The 20,484-nt window shown below is 40.2% G+C and overlaps 1 protein-coding gene across 5 annotated transcripts in view; it reads right to left on the bottom strand.

The window, feature by feature from the left end:
* ano7 (anoctamin 7) overlaps positions 1–12,743 on the bottom strand; it is a 44,385-nt gene extending 31,642 nt beyond the window's left edge. Inside the window, exons 1-11 of one of the 5 annotated variants that reach the window (XR_006078635.1) lie at positions 12,428–12,743; positions 8,666–8,776; positions 8,308–8,365; positions 5,196–5,347; positions 4,561–4,668; positions 4,077–4,213; positions 3,807–3,864; positions 3,023–3,133; positions 2,029–2,197; positions 744–834; positions 407–503 (exon numbers count right to left, since the gene is read on the bottom strand). Coding sequence is in view for 4 of the 5 variants with exons in the window: in XM_024442013.2 (XP_024297781.1) it covers positions 407–503; positions 744–834; positions 2,029–2,197; positions 3,023–3,133; positions 3,807–3,864; positions 4,077–4,213; positions 4,561–4,668; positions 5,196–5,347; positions 8,308–8,365; positions 8,666–8,758 (1,074 nt within the window). In the remaining variant the exon portion in view is untranslated. Of the gene's footprint in view, positions 1–406; positions 504–743; positions 835–2,028; positions 2,198–3,022; positions 3,134–3,806; positions 3,865–4,076; positions 4,214–4,560; positions 4,669–5,195; positions 5,348–7,935; positions 7,968–8,307; positions 8,366–8,665; positions 8,864–12,427 lie in introns of those variants that run through there. The other 4 variants (XM_024442013.2, XM_042295796.1, XM_024442012.2 and 1 more) reach the window with 4 other exon arrangements.
* Positions 12,744–20,484: the final 7,741 nt, after the last annotated feature.

The raw sequence follows: 20,484 nt of genomic DNA, 5'->3' as shown, positions 1-20,484 counted from the left end.
TTTGTACAGGCTTCCTTCTTTTCACTCTGTCATTTTAGGTTAGTATTGTGTAGTTACTGCAATGTTGTTGTTCCATCCTCAGTTTTCTCCTATCACAGCCATTAAACTCTGTAACTGTTTTAAAGTCACCATTGGCCTCATGGGGAAATTCAAGACATTTCAGCTTTTAATTTGTTATTAATTTCTAAAAACATAATTCCACTTTGGCATTATGGGGTATTGTGTGTAAGCCAGTGACAAAAATATCTCAATTTAATCCATTTTAAATTCAGGCTGTAACACAACAAAATGTAGAAAAACTCAAGGGGTGTGAATATTTTCTGAGGACACTGTACACTAGAACACATACAGTAAGTACAATTAATCATGCCATCACACATGCATGTGAACACACACACACACACACCTTGAAGGTGGTACAGATGCTGGATAGGTTCCAGTAGGAGCAGATTTTGCACAGAGGACACATGACAAACTCATCCTTGCTCTCACAGATCTCCCGCCTATGGGACAGAGGATAGACATTCAGAGAATGACCTTTGGTGATACGGTTGGCTACAGTGAAACCCTGTTTGAATCCACACCTGAGCAGAGTTCAACTATTAGTTCTTACACGTGTTTAGGTGTGGAAACAAACACAGAATGTTCACAACCCCGGTGGACCCCTCAACACGGATTATGGTGGGCGAGGCTTAAGAAGAGGAGTGACATGCTTGGTTGAAGTCGTCCTCTGTCATACTCACGCTGGCGCATCAGTGACCATCAGCCAGATCCCAAACAGAAAGACCAGTGTTCCGACCACAGCTGCTGGGAGCAGCCAGCCTGTGTAGAACCCTACATGGAGGTAAGAGAGAGAGATTAAGCAAAAGAAGAGTCATTTCATTATGTCTTGTGATGTATATTATTTGATGTGATGTAAGTCTTGGGATGATATTCTTGCCAAGGAGCTTGTTCATTGTTGTGAAGCAAATTTCTCTTTATGGGATACTTAAGCTTGCTATTATATTCTAAGAAGCAGGTTGATGTTTTTTGGGATGCGTCTTGTCCTGGTGGCAGAACTGAGCGAAATCCCCTAGATATGCAAAGTCAAAATTGGCTATATATAAAACGACGCAACATGTTGAATATTTGGACATACAATCATCGCAACTCTGCCGATTCTGTGGTGAGGATTCAGAATCAATATTATTTGTTCTGGTATTGCCCTCATGTAGCTTGTTTCTGGTCTCAGGTTCAGTAATGGCTGAAAAAGCAAAACATGAATCTAAAATTGACCCTATGAAAATTGACCCTATGAATCTAAAATTGACCCTATTGACCCTATGAAAATTGACCCTATGCATTGTTGGGAGATCTGGAGAGACCTGTTCAGTCAAATATTAAAATGTTACTACTCTTTGTAAAAGTATTTATCTTCAACTCGCAATCTGTGGATTCTATTCAATTAGTTCGATTCAAATTGTATGCTAAACATGACAGCATAGTTTAAATATATATGGTGCGTATAAATCCAAAGTGGGTGGCCAGCAGAGATAGGTCTCAGATGGTTGAGGGTCAGCTCTCGGGGAACTGTGGGAAGATCTTGGATGGTTGGTGGCCTGGCGGTTGGGAGCTTGGGCCGGTGGCCGATAGGTTGCTGGTTCGGATCTCCATTTTGACTTGATGGGAGATCTGTCGACATACCCATGGGCAGGGCATTTGACCCTGGTTGTTCCTGTGGGTTGCTCTGGATGGGAGTCTCTTCGATTACTGAATGTAATGTAAATGTTGAGCGGCTTCACTGCAAGTACGTTTCTATGTTTGTTTAAATGTATGTTTAAATTATTATTATTTTAATTAGGTTTAGAGTTAGGATTCAAATGTGATTTTATGACTTTGTGGCTGTGCCTGCTAATGACCACTCTGCAGAGCTGCCTCCAGTACATGAGTCATCCCAATAAATGCTAACCTGCTTCTAAGACGAGTACTCCTCCAAAAGACAGACTCTCCACTTCAAGCCAACAAAACACTGCCAGTGCCAATGCTTACCTAGCCAGGCAAAGTACAGTGCTATCTTCTCTCCATAGTACTCTCGGATGTGGTCCAGAGGCTGGTAATTCTTCCAGCTGGCCCAGCGAGCCCAATACTGGTGGAGGATCTGCCTCATGCTCAAGGACTGAGAGTCCACCGCCTCCCCCCCGGGCATCTCAAATGGACCCTGCAGGAACATTGTAGGACAGAGTCAGATGGTGGATAACTATTCAGGTTTTGGGCTTATGGTCAAAGGTGCCATGCCCATTGTGGCTTGACATTCAGTGACATCACAACATTTATGTCCGGTTTATGAGAATATTATGACATGAATTTCAAATACAGTGTTACCGAAGGATATTCATTGGATACAATTACAAGTTACAATTTATTTTATACAGATATAATCAAAGGACAGATTTTGGTCATCAGAGCCCCCTCAAAAACATTAGGGGCATGACTCCTCTGGTTACAGTCAAGATAAATGTTTGATTTAACATTACAGGGTAAGATTTATAAGATTAGCGAGATTTAGAGTTAGGTTTATCAGAAGATCCCTGGGTATGGGCGTACAGTAATGAAATCATACTCACACACACACACATACACACACATATACATACACACACACACACACATACATGCATACATACATACATACATACATACATACATACATACATACATACATACATACATACATACATACATACATACATACATACATACATACATACATACATACATACATACATACATACATACATACATACATACATACACATACGCACACGCACACACGTACACACACATACACACACACACACACACACACACACACACATACATACATACATACATACATACATACATACATACATACATACATACATACATACATACATACATACATACATACATACATACATACATACATACATACATACATACATACATACATAACATACATTATAAATACATAACATATAGTATGTCTATGGAGGACACTAACCTCATGCAGGGGGTATGCAGCAGAGAAGGCATTCTCGCTGAGCAGCCTTTCGATTCCCACCTCTCCTCTTTTTAATGCCCCATAAGGCGTCCGTGCTAAAATCTCATACAGCTAGGTCAGACAAAGGAATGTGTTGTACTGTCAAAGTGAGGAAGTCTATTATTCTACGACTGTAGTGTCAAAAATATCAGATGTGTTTATCACATGTTCATTATGACCTCTTCGTATGGTGGTTTTGCAATCACATTTCCCTGCATTAATCTACCAGACAGTCATCCAAATGGAGCCATGGTTGAGTGGTAACGCACCGGAGACCGGTGTTCTATCTCTGAGTCCATCCTTCCTACTGTTTCTTACACCTGCCATTATCCACATCTGATATGCATTATGTCTCAATAACGTGTAAAAAACACCCCCAAATGTATTTTTTAAATAGGAATAATGACCTTAAATAGGGACTGTTTAAACCTAAAAGGATCTGACTAGTAAATCAGGGTAGTGTTCAGTGGGCACCAAATGGAAGAAAACGGACGGAAACAGGGAGGGACTAACAATAATTGTCAAATTTAGTTTTCAATTCCAAAATGCTTTGAGACGGTTTCTGTTGCCTGCCTTAATGAACTCAACCCTGAGCTCAGATAGAGAGTTACCTGAAGAGTAGATAGATCTACATTTGTGTGACAGAATCTGCACCGCTGTGTTTCCTTGAAATACCGTATTGGTGACGCTCTTACTGCAAGATACTGATCCAATTTGAAGAATCGAGTTGAAATGGCAAACTCACTACTTGGTGTCTTTGGGTAGTCTTGAAGAACGTCTCCTTATTCTCACTGCCCAGAAACCTGTAGACACAGCCAGGTGGTCATACATAGTATGTACAGTATATGGCATAGTTTGAAGTTAAAGATTGAATATACTTGTCTCTTGCCTAGATTCCACCTCTCTATAGCAACACCTGACACTCAAACACAACACTGTGTTTTTATTTACCATGTATTTGCAGCAGCTGCTAAGCAAATCATTTAGGATTTTAGGATTTAGGATTTTAACATACCTTTCCAGTTTGTTGGTGCGAAACTGGCAGGTGTAATAGTCCGGAGGCATGCTGGGCACGTCTTGGCTCATGAGGTTTGGGATTTTTATTTTCTCTAGCATCCTCTCTGACCAGTTGAAGTTTGGTGTGGTTACCATCTGAGGAATATGCAGCACCATGATCTACTTGTGTCTCATTTGATTAATTTTGTGAACATGTGAGATTAAGCACCCGAAAGCAGGAGTGACCAACCTTCCTCCTGGAGAGCTACTGGGTATAAAGGATATCCGTAGTTCTCCAGAATAAGGGTTGACTAGTGAATTGAAATTCAGTTAATGAACTCAACATTTCTATGTGCATTTTTTCAATTGATTCATTTAATTTCAATTCACTTTGTGAATTGACTGAATTGAAAGCAGAATTGACCCTAATACCAAAGGTCTACATCTCTTGACATGTGACAGGAGAGTAGAAACATAAGAACTGAGTCAACTGACTAACTGACCTGCAGAGGGACCCGGAGACTGATCTCCTCAGCGTAGTAGCAAAGGACACTCCAGGGGGCGCTCAGGAGCACATAGGAGATTTTCTTCTTAGCTTGAAGAACTTCCCGCTAGCGGAGAGGCAAACAGGAAAACAGAAATCACTGACTATGCATGTTTATAAATTGGATACAGCAATGATTTATTTCCACTGATGCTGGACAATAAAACTATTATAATGTGATAAAAATAATTTAAAAATCACATTTTTTACATTGTTGGCATAATACAATGATATGGTATTATGCACCAATATTATATGTGGTAGCTTGTTGATTCAAGCACCCAGTAGAAAGGGCTAAGTAAATGACTTGGAAGACAAGCTCTATGGAACTGTGTAAATATTGATAATGTCTTTCTCTTTCCAGGTGAGTGTGCAGCTCACATAGGAACCATGACTGGTATGGGAGCAGTTGTTTATCATGGGTGATGTGTCATTTATTGAGGCAGGAGTTTTTCCAGACTACATGACCTGATCAGGAATAACTCTGGGCCCTGGTTATAGGCTATAACTAGGGCTCAGAGTTTTTCCTAGTCTGGGCACAAAACTCAGGGCTCTAGTAAATGTAAACGACCCTGTCCCTTAGCCCTCACTCACCATCTCCTGGTCGATGCCGGCTGCTTGAAGTCTGGACAGGAAGTCTTCCCTCCACTTCCTGTGTGAGTCTTGGATGGCGTGACTTGACTTGTCTTTCTCTAATGTGCCATCCTTCAACACAGCTAAACTCTCCTCCCAAACTAACACAAAGTCTGTGGGACCCAGGTGTGGTATTAACATGTGCAGATATATAAAATGTTTTTGTAATTACCAATAAGGCTTAGGCTCTGCTCAGCAAACTTATATTCTCCATGGGCTCTGCTCAGCATCTTTCTCTGAAGCACCATCCTTCAACACAGCCAAATTCTCCTTCTAAATTAAACACAAATTCTGTGGGACCCAGGTATATACTTCATATAAACATGTGCATACTGTACATATACCCCTTCATGCAGTGTACAGTTAGCATTGTAATTACCAATAGGGCTTAGGCTCAGCTCAGCAAACATTCAATCCGTTTGTTGAAAGATTTCAAGCAAGTATATTAATATTTTCACACAAAAATATGCACATTCTACACAGTGGTGTGTTTATATCAAGCTGGCTTGTTGCGAATGCAAAGCTGTTCATAATGATGTAGTGCACATGAAAAGCATTTTGTTGTATGAATTTTCATTTACCGAATGAAAAACAGAAGATCTATGTGTTTCCATCCCATATTTAACTCTGTTGATAGTTTTGCCACAAAAGTGTTGCAACAAACAGTAAATGTGGCCATTATGCTCTTTGCACATTTGCCCCCTATCTGGATTAGGGACCTCTGCCGTCCCCTGTACTAGTAATAAACTTTTGTTACTTCGACACTGTCTGCATCTGGGTCTTAGCTGAAATGTGATAGTATAGTGCAAATATGTGCTCTGTCATTTGTTGAGTTGTCACAGCAAGTCAACAACGATTTAAGTAAACACAAGGATCTCTAAAAAAGGAACATGGGTGATTAATCTCTTCTGTCCAATGGTGTAAAGTACTTAATAAAAAATCATTTAAAGTACTACTTAAGTAGTTTTTGGGTGTATCTGTACTTTATTATTGATATTTTCGACAATATTTACTTTTACTCCACTTCACTCCTAAAGAAAATATGTACTTTTTACTCCCATACATTTCCCCTGACACCTACTCTTTAGATTTAGAATGCAGTACAGAAAAATGGTTCCATTCACACACCTATCAATATAACAAGTTGTAATTCTTACTTCTTCTGATATGGTGGACTCACTAAACGCAAATACTGCATTTGTAAATTATTTGTTTTTAACATGTGCTGTCTGGTTTGCTTAATATATGGGCATTTGATGTACAGAATTTACTTTTACTCAAGTATGACAATTGAGTACTTTTTCCACCCCTGTATTTAAGTAAATGCAAAACCAGATATTTTTTTAAACTTTTACTCAAGTAATATTTTGCTGGGTAACTTTTACATGAGTCATTTTCTATTATGGTATCTTTTTCTTTTACTCAAGTATGACAATTTAGTACTTTTTACACCACTGCTTCTGTCCCTGAACATCATGATTTAAACTTATACTCTACTCTCTAACCTTGTTATTTATTGAAATATGTTACCTAATTATTATTTTGTAGCCATTAGTTCAGTGGTTGGTTGACACATTTTATAGAAATTATGCAATTGATGATTAGAAAAGAATCCAGCCTTTTAGCAATTGAACCATCGCTGATGCTCTTGACAACCCTCAGCAGCCACTAACCAATACATATTTCAGAATCATATTGCATTCCATTGGAATAATTAGAAATCAGTGAACACTTTTAGAACATTTTACGTGTTTTTAATGTAATATATTTGAAATGGCTACAAAACTCAGAAATTCAAGCAGCTTTTTGGCATATTTTTATCACTATTCTTGTCACGCCCTGGTCTAAGTATTTTGTGTTTTTCTTCATGTATTGGGTCAGGCCAGGGTGTGGCATGGGGTTTTTGTATTGTGGTGTGTTTTGTCTTGGGGTTTTGGTGTGTGTGTATTGGGATTGTAGCTAGTGGGGTTATCTAGCAAGGTCTATGGCTGTCTGGAGTGGTTCTCAATCAGAGGCAGGTGTTTATCGTTGTCTCTGATTGGGAACCATATTTAGGCAGCCATATTCTTTGAGTTTGTCGTGGGTGATTGTCCTTAGTGTCTTTGTTCCTGTCGCTGTGTTAGTAGACACAAGTATAGGCTGTTTCGGTTTTTGTTACGTTTTGTGTTAATTCGTGTTCACGTTGTTCATTAAACATGGATCGCAATCTACACGCTGCAGTTTGGTCCGACTCTCCTTCACACCTAGAAAACCGTAACAATTCTGGTAATATTGAGCTAAATATGTATGTGTATGACATACTTGGGCCATCATTTTGGGTTGTCCTCATTGTAACACACATGTTAAGCCATTATTGGCCGTTACTCCAATTATTTATCTGGTTTTGACCAGGCAAAATCAATGCGGGTCCTTCCCATTCCAATTGTTTCATACCTTAATGTTGTATTATGAAGTTAATAACATATCAAATTGCCTTAGTTAGAGAAGATTGTTCCCTGATAATATAAAACCACATTTAATACCCTGATCCTGTTCGCCGTACTAACCGCATAGGGGTCATAACATATAATGCATGCAGTGAGACACATTTAGCTACTTCGAATATATTGCAAACATACCAAAATATAATCCAAAGTGGACAAATATGTGAAATGTGGCCCTCTGGCCCATGGACTAACTAGTAGGGAAATGCAAAACTGACCTAAGATCAGCATCTAGAGTGCCAACTTCACCCTAAACCCAGTGAGGACAAAGGAAAGGACACCAGGAATGGAAGAAATGTACCTTGCAGGCAAACGTTCGCACATAATGTAATTGATTGCTTTTATAAGTTAAAACTGGTTAAGAAGATGTCACCAGATTACAATCAACTGGTCTCTGTAAAGACAAACACATATTGTTCATGACAAGGACTATACGTTATTATCAGGTCAGATTAAAGATTACAACCAGATAAAGATGTTAAGAAAACGTCCTTACACAAGCTGTGCACAACCTGACCATTGCAACCAGTTTGTCCCAATAGTTTTTTTTTAGCCATCCTTACGTCATTCCATTCCATCAGTATACTCACCAATGCGAGTGATGCCGTCGCTGAACACATTTTTGTCCCCAGAGCTGACCTGAGACATCTGTGAACATGAATAGTTGATCTATTATCAATGTACCCACTTAAGATTGTTCCTAACCAACATCCACTCTCCCCTTAGTTATAGTGTTGTTGCGGTTGGACTAATGCTCTCTGACTTCCTGTCTTTGCAATCAGAGTCACTGATTAACGTCCCAACATCATAACAGGAGACTAGCCTGGGTGGGTGTTGACATGACATAATGTTTTCTACGTGCACACACACACACACACACACACACACACACAGAGTCCATAACTATGAGTGTTTAAATATGATCAAACAATATTTTTTCATGATTACCCCAGTATCCATGCTCCCGTAGTTGTGGTCTGCAGTGTTAGTCATGGCGATGAGAGTGGTGATGTCCTCTCGCTCCTCTCCCCTCCTCATCATGGTCTCTCAGTAGGCTGCCTGGAGCACATAAAGTCCCTCATGTTCCATTGGTGTGAACAAGCTCCCAGAGCAAGCAAGATACCAGGGGATTCAGCACAGTATGCCCTCATCAAAACACACAACATGAAACTCATACAGCAAAACAGCCACGTCCTAATTGTACCCATCACTGCATGTCCAATTTAAATGACTTTACATCCCAAGTTATTGCATGTCTGCAAGTAACATGGTTATGCCTGATTATGCCACCATTAGCTGCATAAGTGTACAGTCGCAGAGGAAATCGCCTCAGTAGCTAGACAGTGACCTTTTGAAGGTATACAGCTCAAACATCTCAGTCATGGGGCTGTGTCCCTAATGACACACTATCCCCTATATAGTGCATTACTGTGCACTATACATGGACCAGGGTGCTATTTGATACAAAGTGATGTTTTCATATTAACTCAATTGAGGCCATTAAGAGTAGCAAATTAAGTTGGAGTCCAGAGAACACATTACCTGGAGCTAACTCTACAAATAGCACTGCTGGGTGATTTGAAAGTAGTCAATCGATCAATAATATAGTCAATTGAAAGTAGTCAATCATCAATAATATAGTCAATTGATCAATAATATAATAATACTTAATAATAATAATTTACAATCTGTAGAAATTATGAGATTAGATAGGTTCAGAATTTTTGTGAAATGTCACAGCACAATTGAAAAACATATGGCAAATAGAAAAACCTGGATGGGTTTAAGAGAAAACTCAGCAATAAAAGAAACTTCCATTTTTCATGACCCTCTCTTCCAAAGATAATTCGTAGAAATCCAAATAACTTCACAGATCTTCATTTTAAAGGGTTTAAACATTGTTTCCCCATGCTTGTTCAATGAACCATAAACATTTACTGAACATGCACCTGTGGAACGGTCATTAAGACACTAACAGGCTACAGACGGTAGGCAATTAAGGTCACAGTTATGAAAACTTAGGACACTAAAGAGGCCTTTGTACTGACTCTGAAAAACACCAAAAAAAAGATGCCCGGGGTCCCTGCCCATCTGCGTGAACGTGCCATAGGCATGCTGCAAGGAAACATGAGGACTGCAGATGTGGCCAGGGCAATAAATTGCAATGTCCGTACTGTGAGACCCCTAAGACAGCGATACAAGGAGCCAGGATGGACAGCTGATCGTCCTCGTAGTGGCAGACCACGTGTAACACCGGCACAGGATCGGTACATCCGAACATCACACCTGAGGGACAGGTACAGGATGGCAACAACAACTGCCCGAGTTACACCAGGAACGCACAATCCCTCCATCAGTGATCAGACTGTCCGCAATAGGCTGAGGCTGGACTGAGGGCTTGCAGGCCTGTTGTAAGGCAGGTCCTCACCAGACATCACCGGCAACAACGTCGCCTATGGGCACAAACCCACTGTCGCTGGACCAGACAGGACTGGCAAAAAGTGCTCTTCACTGACGAGTCGTGGTTTTGTCTCACAAGGGGTGATGGTCGGATTCGCGTTTATCATCAAAGGAATGAGTGTTACACCGAGGCCTGTGCTCTGGAGCGGGATCGATTTGGAGGTGCAGGGTCCATCATGGTCTGGGGCGGTGTGTCACAGCATCATCGGACAGAGCTTTTTGTCATTGTAGGCAATCTCAACGCTGTGCATTACAGGGAAGACATCCTCCTCCCTCATGTGGTACACTTCCTGCAGGCTCATCCTGACATGACCCTCCTGTCATGACAATGCCACCAGCCATACTGCTTTTTCTGTGCGTGATTTCCTGCAAGACAGGAATGTCAGTGTTCTGCCATGGCCAGCGAAGAGCTGGTCATTCATGCCAATTTTGGTCCCAGCAAGTCTTTTACCCAGGCTTTTAACAATTATTTTATCTTTAAATTAAGCAAATTTGGCAATGATTGGGCGTTCATACCTCTGCCCTCTCGGTCCGAAGCGGTGTACACGTTCGAATTGGATTTTGACGATAGCTTCGCGTGTACTCTGAAGCGCTGTAAGGAGGAACTCTCTAACTACAGATTCAGGAACTTCTCCTTCTTTCTCTTGGATACCTGTAAGTACCAGATTCTCTCTCATGGATCTAGTCTGTATGTCAAGTAAGGCTTCTCTCAGAACGGTGTTCTCCTTTTTTTTCTCGATTTCAATCTTATTGACTGTCCTTTTTAGCTTGTGTTTCCTTCTCCAATGTCGCAGCTTTTTCATCACTCATCTCGAGGCTTGCCTTCAACTCTTTTATATCCTTACTGACTAATTCAAGTATACCCAGTTTGTCATTTATTGATTTTAACAGATCGGTTTCGACCTTTACCATTCCCGGTGGTGAAAATATTAAATTGTCTGTGTCTGTAGAAGAGTCACGTTTTCGTTTTGAAATCGGTTCCCCTGTCTTACTCTCTGTCATGTTTGGGTGTTGCTTGTTTTCGTAATATTTGTGGATAAATTTGTCTAGTCTTAAGATTAGTTTTGTGTTATTATCCAGATTGAAGGTTATCACCCACCAGATTGTGTAGTGCTAATATTTAGTCTAACTTGCCGATATTGACTATTACGTTTTCATCTTGAGGTGATCTACATAACTACTTTCAGTCCGCCATTACCTGTCTCAGTCCCGCCCCTACCTGTCTCAGTCCCGCCCCTACCCGTCTCAGTCCCGCCTTTGTCCCCCTTTTGTTCAGGGACACATTATTCAATTTCTGTTAGTCACATGTCTGTGGAACTTGTTCAGTTTATGTCTCAGTTGTTGAATCTTGTTATGTTCATACAAATATTTACACATGTTAAGTTTGCTGAAAATAAACGCAGTTGACAGTGAGTTTTTTTGCTGAGTTTAGATGGGAGGGGTTGAGTCTAGCTGAAGGGTGGGACTAAAAACAACAATATAATTAATGAAAAATATACTGGGTTCGTAAAATGTATATAGGTTCAGAACTTTTGTGAAAACAGCACAGTTAAAAATACATGGCAAAAACAAAACTGAATGGTCTTCAGAGATAGATTGGATAGGTTGAGGGTAGCTGAAGGATGGGATTAAAAACAAAGAAATATATGATGTATTTTACAATAGTTGTGTCCGTAAAATGTATTTAGTATGTATAAGCTGGAAGTAGAAGTCGAAGTGTTGTTGTCCATCATTTTACTCCAATTAGGGGAGGGGTGGTAGGGTTATGGTAACATAATAAAGAAAAATATATTTGTAAAAATGTATATACAGTACTTCACCAACACTTTTTTGGTTACTACATGCTTCCATATGTGTTATTTCATAGTTTTGATGTCTTCACTAATATTCTACAATGTAGAAAATAGTATAAAGAAAGAAAAACGCTTGAATTAGTAGATGTGTCCAAACTGACTGGTAGTGTATATTTACAAAAGAATATATGGGAGATTGGAAATTATAATGGAAGCTACAATCTGCAATATTAAAGCTGATCTACACCTAAAATTAACAAAAAACAGTTAACTAGCTGTAGAGGGAATATGATGCAATTATAATACATTGTAAGACCTGTCTTAAGCATGTATCACCCTCATCATCTCATTATGAACCTGACTAAATACTTTCTCGCTCTTTCCAGGATATGCTCTCAACATCAACTATCATTCATTTACACTTCCCTTCTCTTATTTCTCTCTTTTTTGAGCTCACCTGTGTTCATCCAGTTTCACCGTTATGGCGCACACCCAGGTTAGAGCCTTCACTTAATCCCAATCACAACGTTACAGGTGGAGTCCCTCCTCAGTCCAGATACTATAGATGGGAAGGAAGGAGATCCTCAGAAGTCCTACTCTGTTCGTGGTCATCCCAGCCTATAAGGCTTGATCCGTGTGGTGTCTCTCCAACAGCAACTAATGTTCTGTACTCCTTTACTGTAGTAGTTGTTACTAACTTCCCTAACCGTCGCTACTGCCAGATGCACTGCAGGATAAGGCACTCAGACATACACATCCGGGCAGGACAGATAAGAGACGAGGGAAGGAGGGAGGGAAGAAAAGTTAGCAAGGAAGGGAGTAAGAGAGAGAGAGCAGGAAGGAGGAGAGGCTTTGTTTGCTGTGAAGGTGGAGCTCCTTTCACCTAATTTCACCCTTACAACCCCTGAGACATGTGCAGACACACAAACACACCAGATGTACACACTGACGCAAGCACGCAATAGTTTATCTTTTCAAAATCATTCATTTTTTATTGGGAAATACATACATTTGCATTGGTCAAGTTGATCGATCTTGTCTTCACAGTCAAAATATGAGTTTTACAGGCTTAATATAACTTCTGATGTATATACTTAAAAAATTATTTAGACTGTTATTGTACATGAACAAATGAGAACTTCCAGAAATACTGTTGGTGTGTGGCAATGGAAAAATTATATCTGGAATTAGAATTTCAGTTTACTTCCTGAATTTACTGAAATAAAATGCAATTGACCCCTATGCTGATGGCTAGGCATGATTCTTAAATTTCACATCCAAACTACATCACTCTACTGCACTCTAGTGGTGTAGGCTCCTCATTTGTATTTTCCCAATCTAGACATGAGGGCTGCTACTGATGAAGGAGAAGTTGTAAAATATATTGGCTCTGCTGACTGACCAGCTTCGGGGCAAGTCCAAATCCATTCAGTTAATCCAGGACATAAAATATAATGCCTTACTATTTCTTATAACCATGTATGAGCTTTTATGAAGTGCTACTGACATATCTTAACATAACCTCTTTCCCATGCTCTAACAGTATAATGAATACGATGTTTTCAGTCGATATGCTGTAGTGAATGAGCTAGGGTAAGATACTTTTATACTTATGTTAAACAATCACGAAGACATAAGAGAATTACCAATTTTATAATATAATCAGTGCATTTGGAAAGTATTCAGACCCCTTCCATTTTCCCACATTTTATTATGTTACAACCTTATTCGAAAATGGATTAAATATAAAAAATGTTCCTCAATCTACACACAATATGCCATAATGACAAAGCAAAAACAGGTTTATTTACATAAGTATTCAGACCCTTTGCTATGACACTCGAAATTGAGCTCAGGTGCATCCTGTTTTTTAATATTTTTATTTCACCTTTATTTTACCAGGTAGGCCACTTGAGAACAAGTTCTCATTTACAACTGCGACCTGGCCAAGATAAAGCAAAGCAGTGCGACAAATAACAACAACACAGAGTTACACATTGGATAAACAAAAGTACATTCAATAACACAATAGAAAAATCTATATACAATGTGTGCAAATTTAGTAAGGAGGTAAGGCAATACATAGGCCATAGTAGCGAAGTAATTACAATGTAGCAAATTAACACTGGAGTGATAGATGTGCAGATGATGATGTGCAAGTAGAAATACTGGTGTGCAAAAGAGCAAAAAAGTAAATAAAAACAATATGGGAATGAGGTAGGTAGTTGGATGGGCTATTTACAGATGGGCCAAGTACAGCTGCAGCGACCGGTAAGCTGCTAAGATAGCTGATGCTTAAAAATGGTGAGGAATATGTGAGTCTCCAACTTCAACTCCAACAATTTTTGTAATTTGCTCCAATCACAATTTGCAGCAGAAAACTGGAAGGCGGCCAAAGGTGGTGTTGGCTTTGGGGATGACCAGTGAGATATACCTGCTGGACCGCGTGCTACGGGTGGATGTTGTTATGGTGACCAGTGAGCTGAGATAAGGTGGAGCTTTACGTAGCAAAGACTTATAGATGACATGGAGCCAGTGGGTCTGGCAACTAATATGTAGCGAGGGCCAGCCAACGAGAGCATAAAGGACGCAGTGGTGGGTTGTATATGGAGCTTTGGTGAAAAAACGGATGGCACTGTGATAGATTGCATACAGTTTGCTGAGTAGAGTGTTGGAGGCTATTTTGTAAATTACATCGCCGAAGTCGAGGATCGGTAGGATAGTCAGGTTTTCTGTTCTGCCTGCAACTATGGAACCCTGACCTGTTCACCGGTTGTGCAACCTGTCCCAGACCTGCTGTTTTCAACTCTCTAGAGACAGCAGGAGCGGTAGAGATAATCTGAAAGATCGGCTATGAAAAGCCAACTGACATTTACTCCTGAGGTGCTGACCTGTTGCACCCTCGACGACCACTGTGATTATTATTATTTGACCCTGCTGGTCATCTATGAACATTTGAATATCTTAACCATGTTCTGTTATAATCTCCACCCGGCAAAGCCAGAAGAGGACTGGCCACCCCTCATAGCGGCAGGGTAGCCTAGTGGTTAGAGCGTTGGACTAGTAACCAGAAGGTTGCAAGTTCAAAACCCTGAGCTGACATCTGTCATTCTGCCCCTGAACAGGCAGTTAACCCACTGTTCCTAGGCTGCCATTGAAAATAAAAATTTGTTCTTAACTGACTTGCCTAGTTAAAGGTATAAATAAAAATAGCTTGGTTCCTCTCTTGGTTTCTTTGAAGGTTCTGGCCTTTCTAGGGAGTTTTTCCTAGCCACCGTGCTTCTACACCTACATTGCTTGCTGTTTGGGGTTTTAGTCTGGGTTTCTGTACAGCACTTTGAGATATTAGCTGATCTAAGAAGGGCTTTATAAATACATTTTGATTTGATTGCATGAATTCTCTGATCGCGCCCTCTGGATTATTATTGGACCTACTTTTTTCACGGTAGCTGCTGTCAGCCCGAGCGAGCTACGGTCAAGTGAGGCACCTTGTTGAACTCAGCACGGCCTAGAGACTACGGTGATGCCATTTGCCAACACTTTCAGTGTTGCTTTCAGCCTGTCCATTTGGTGATGTTTTCACAGCACCTTCTGTTAAAACCATAAAAACCATAAAACACGTACTTACCTTCTAGCTGCGGATCCAGTTCTGACATTATGTGTAGGCCTAGATAATCTCGAATTTCGGCTCAATAGGTCATTCGGAGCCCAAGCAACGACCTTAATTAGTGCTGAAAATTCACTTTTTCTGGGCGTTGCTACAGGGTCCCTGAAAGAGCTATCGAAACTTTAGGGTCCATCTCTATAGGCTGAGGCGGTTTCAATGCACCTAGTCTTGTGATTCTGGGACTTTTTTAAGCGTCATATTTTCTTGCGATGTTAAAAATGAATTGAAGTTATTGCAAATGGATGAGGCTGTTTCTCGACCTGAAAACCTCATAGAGCCACATAACTCACTGTGCACGACATACTTAAGCCCTAGAACAGGTTTTTTATCGTTTCAGAGCTCTAGATCTGACGGTTCTTTGATGTTTTGAATGCAGGTAACTATTGCAGGCTCTGTGTGTCTGAAGCCTCACACTGTCACTCTGAGAGTTCAGCTGACCACTGACGCAATGTTGACGTTCAGGCTCATTTTTCAAAATAAAAGCCTGAAACTATGTATTGTGACACTAGACACATTAGGGAAGCCATAGAAAAAGGAATCTGGTTGATATCTCATTCACTGCTCAATAGGGACGCATAGGAACGCAGAGCCTTCTAAATAAGAGACCCTTCCTGTTTGGATTTTTGTCAGGCTGTCGCCTACAACATCAGTTCTGTTATACTCACAGACAATATCTTTACAGTTTTGGAAACTTTAGAGTGTTTTCTATCCTAAGCTGTCAATTATATGCATATTCTAGCATCTTGTCCTGACAAAATATCCCGTTTACTACGGGAAGGTTATTTTTCCAAAAATGAAAATACTGCCCCCTAGTCACAAAAGGTTAACTCAAAGAGCGTTAACGCAATCTTGTTTTTGGGCTAAAAGTACATTTGGCCAAACCTGTGCTCACCGAGTTTCATCTTCGAAGTCTTTTCCGTTTACGAGAAACGTCCATGTCCGTTTGGTGATGTTTTGTCCATTTGCAATATACAGCCAGTCGCCATCTGGAGGAATTTTCCGGTACAGCAGAAAAATTTCATTAAAAAAAAATGTTATAATGCAGAACCCTAATGTCCGAGAGACTTTATTTGATGACTTCCCAGAAGACCGGGCCCTGGGGGACGACCTGAAGCCGTTGGCCTAGTTTAATAGCACCTGCGGACATCTAGTAAGGGACCGTACATTTGCAATATGGAGATCCTCATCAACCATACGGGAAATGCCACTTGCGTTCCTTATGTAGGTTATACCTGGCCAGGAAGGAACATTCCTAGTTTCTCCAGTAGACTCACCCTGATCACTTAGATTGACTAAAGCATGGAAATGGTTATGTAGTGGCACTGCCATGGTAGAGGTGCACAACAGGAACACTAGCTGGGGATCCTATCTAAAAGAAGGGATCATATAACAATTAAACCCCCCAAAATATATAATTGGAGCGAATCAACAAAGAATGATGCAAAAGGCAAAAAAACAAAACAATAAGAAATAAGCCCTGTTTTAGAAAAAAAAAACAATGTAAAAGGGATAATGGGTAATGGAGGTCAACACTCAAAACTAATTTTCTCCTACAAAAGTAATTTTCTGTTGCCATCTGGTGGTTGTTCCAGGGCTGGCAATTAAGCCTCATGCAGGCTTCAGGGCCTTCCAAAAAGCTGTATACAAAAAACAATCCATATGAAATTCTCACTGTAGATTCAGTTGATACTCCATAAAAATGGTCCTTAGAAAAAGAACTCCACACTAGGGTGAGAAAAACACTACACTCGAAGGTGATCACTCCTTTATAATTCAATTCTGATGGTTGTTCAGCTTCAAGTCACTCCATAGCCAGCAGCATACCACCCTGCATACCACTGCTGGCTTGCTTCTGAAGCTAAGCAGGGTTGGTCCTGGTCAGTTCCTGTATGGGTGACCAGATGCTGCTGGAAGTGGTGTTGGAGGGCCAGTAGGAGGCACTCTTTCCTCTGGTCTAAAAAATATCCCAATGCCCCAGGGCAGTGATTGGGGACACTGCCCTGTGTAGGGTGCTGTCTTTTGGATGGGATGTTAAACGGGTGTCCTGACTCTCTGAGGTCATTAAAGATCCCATGGCACCTATTGTAAGAGTAGGGGTGTTAACCCTGGTGTCCTGGCTAAATTCCCAATCTGGCCCTCAAACCATCACGGTCACCTAATAATCCCCAGTTTACAATTGGCTCATTCATCCCCCTCCTCTCCCCTGTAACTATTCCCCAGGTTGTTGCTGAAAATGAGAATGTGTTCTCAGTCAACTTACCTGGTAAAATAACGGATAAATAAACTCCAAACTTTAAAATCTTCATGTGTACACACAGTGGTTTTGGGGTGGAATAAATGGGAGTTTTTACCAAACCCAGAGAATAGATATTTCATGCAGACATATTTGGTATTTCATACCATTTCAAATGAATGCCCAAAGGTTAATGTGCTTGGCTTTGTTTGTAGGAAAAAATGTGTCCTTTTGGAATAATGAGGTAGAGGAATCCAGTTCTTTTTCTCAAAATCCCAATCCTTTTCTTTTACGGTTAAAAAGATAAAAGCGTGGGAAGTTAAAATGTTAGAAAAAATCCTGACGTTCCGCACAATTCATCTATCGGAGGAAAACTTGGGTTATTTGTATGACATTGGGCCACTCTATAAGAAGACCTCAAAAGAAAATTGAAAATTCAAAGTAAAGAAATAAGTAAGAGGCAAACAGTGCCAAAACATAAACACAAAGAAATGGTATAAGGAAACAACTTTAAAATAAAACAAAATTAATAAACATATTTGCAAGGTTCCAGTTATATAATATAGAAGTACTCTCGATATATGTGATTCAGGTTCTCTAAATAAAAATATCTAAATAGAAGCAGGAGAACAGGGCTCTGGCAGGTCAGGGGAAAATTGACCTCAAAGAGGACAACATACACCGGCGCATGTTCTCTAATTCTATTGCTCCTAGGGATACATCTTTATGAAAGTTGTTATATGAGAAGTGAGGAGACATATTCCCAATGAAGGGGGTTAAGGTTAGGGCCAGAATAAAAGGTGAAGTTAAGGTTAGGGCAAGGATCAAGGGCATGCCTTAATAAACTGTATGTGCTAGGGTTAAGTTTAAAAAAGGGTTAGGGTTAAAGTTACGGTTAGGGTTAGGTGGGGATATGGGTTGGGTTAGATGGGAGTGGGGATTAGGGTTGGGTTTGAAATTACGGTTAGGGTTAGGATAGAGTTCGGATAGGTGTTAGGGTTGGGGTTAGGATAGGGTTGGGGACTGGGGTTAGGATTGAGGGGAATTGGGGTTAAGGTTAGGGTTGAAATTACAGTTCGGGTTAAGGGTAGGGAGGTAGGTGTTAGGTTGGATGGGAATGGGGATTGGTTTGGGTTTAAAATTACGGTTAGGGTTAGAATAAGGATGGGAAAGGGTTAGGTTAGGTTTTTCTTTGTTAGGGAATCAACAAGGTCGATCTGATGCATTCAAGCTAATGCAGAGACCAGGGGAAGGGTTGCACTTCGCTTCACACATACATAGTTTAAATTGGCTAGTGATACATGTATTACATAAAGATGCAGTAGATGATATAGAGTACAGTATATACATATACATATGAGATGAGTAATGTAGGGTATGTAAACATTATATTATATTAAGTGGCATTGTTTAAACAGGGATAGAGGATCACTTTGTAAATGTATTAAACTGGGCATTTGACCAGTTCCAGTCCCCTTCCTCCTGGGGATACTTTTTGAGAAACTCAGTTCTGAGATACTCAGTTCTGGTGACCAAAAAAAAGTACATTCTAATCCAAAATGTATGAAAATATAATGATGCTTACACCATCTAAAATATAATTTCCACCTCCAGAAATGAGCCCAATAAGATATTGTTAAAAATGTTAAATGATTTTAACAAATCAGACCATATAACCTGTATAGATGGTATATTATCAGCTATTAGCAATAAGCATTATCACCTGTAACCAAACGGCTGCAGCATAGTGTCTATAAATACATAGGCTGAAGCATGATGGGGTTTGTCTCTACATTATCACCTGTATCAACTGATGCAGCATAGTGTCTATAAATACATAGGCTGAAGCATGATGGGGTTTGTCTCTATATTATCACCTGTACCAACTGATGCAGCATAGTGTCTATAAATACATGGTCTGATAAACACTCCTAAAAAACCCACCACTAGGAGGTGTCCACATGGTCTGATTAACACTCCTAACAACCAGACACTAGGAGGAGTCCACATGGTCTGATTAAAACCCCTGATGAACCCACCTCTAGGAGGTGTCCACATGGTCCTAAAGCACACTGTTGCATCACATTTGTATCACATTTCATTGATTAAACTGGTCAGTTTGCTTGTGATTGGAGTGTTGGGCCAGTAACCTCATTGTTTTCAGTAAGGTGTAACCATGGCGATAGCCACACTAAGGGAAAGGCAAGCCACCTGAACTACTGCCCAACAAAGACAAACTGCAGTCTACACAAACAGTGAATCTGAGAAAAAAGGCCTTAAAGTTATTTTTCTAGTCCATGCATATCAGCCATGACCTCTTATCTGACTTTTGACCCCTAAAATGCTGATACCGCACTCTACCTTGGTATGACCTTAAACAGCTGTCTGGGTAATGAAACAGCAAAGTGCAGTATCTAGAAATCTAAATGTGTTGATCCAGATTTCTTGTTGTTTTTCTGTTTGATGGAAACCGTTTGAGAGTTCAAACTACATTCCAACTGTATTTAATGGTGTTATGGAGTTGTGTTGTCATGTTGTGAATGTTGTATTGTAGCAACCCTCAACTGTATTTAATGGTGTTATGTAGTTGTGTTGTCATGTTTTGAATGTTGTA

This window comes from Oncorhynchus tshawytscha, linkage group LG13 (genome assembly GCF_018296145.1).
Source record: "Oncorhynchus tshawytscha isolate Ot180627B linkage group LG13, Otsh_v2.0, whole genome shotgun sequence".
Classification (NCBI taxonomy): domain Eukaryota; kingdom Metazoa; phylum Chordata; class Actinopteri; order Salmoniformes; family Salmonidae; genus Oncorhynchus; species Oncorhynchus tshawytscha.
The sequence above is the reverse complement of the archived record's forward strand: the minus strand, read 5'-3'. Positions and strand labels throughout refer to the sequence as shown.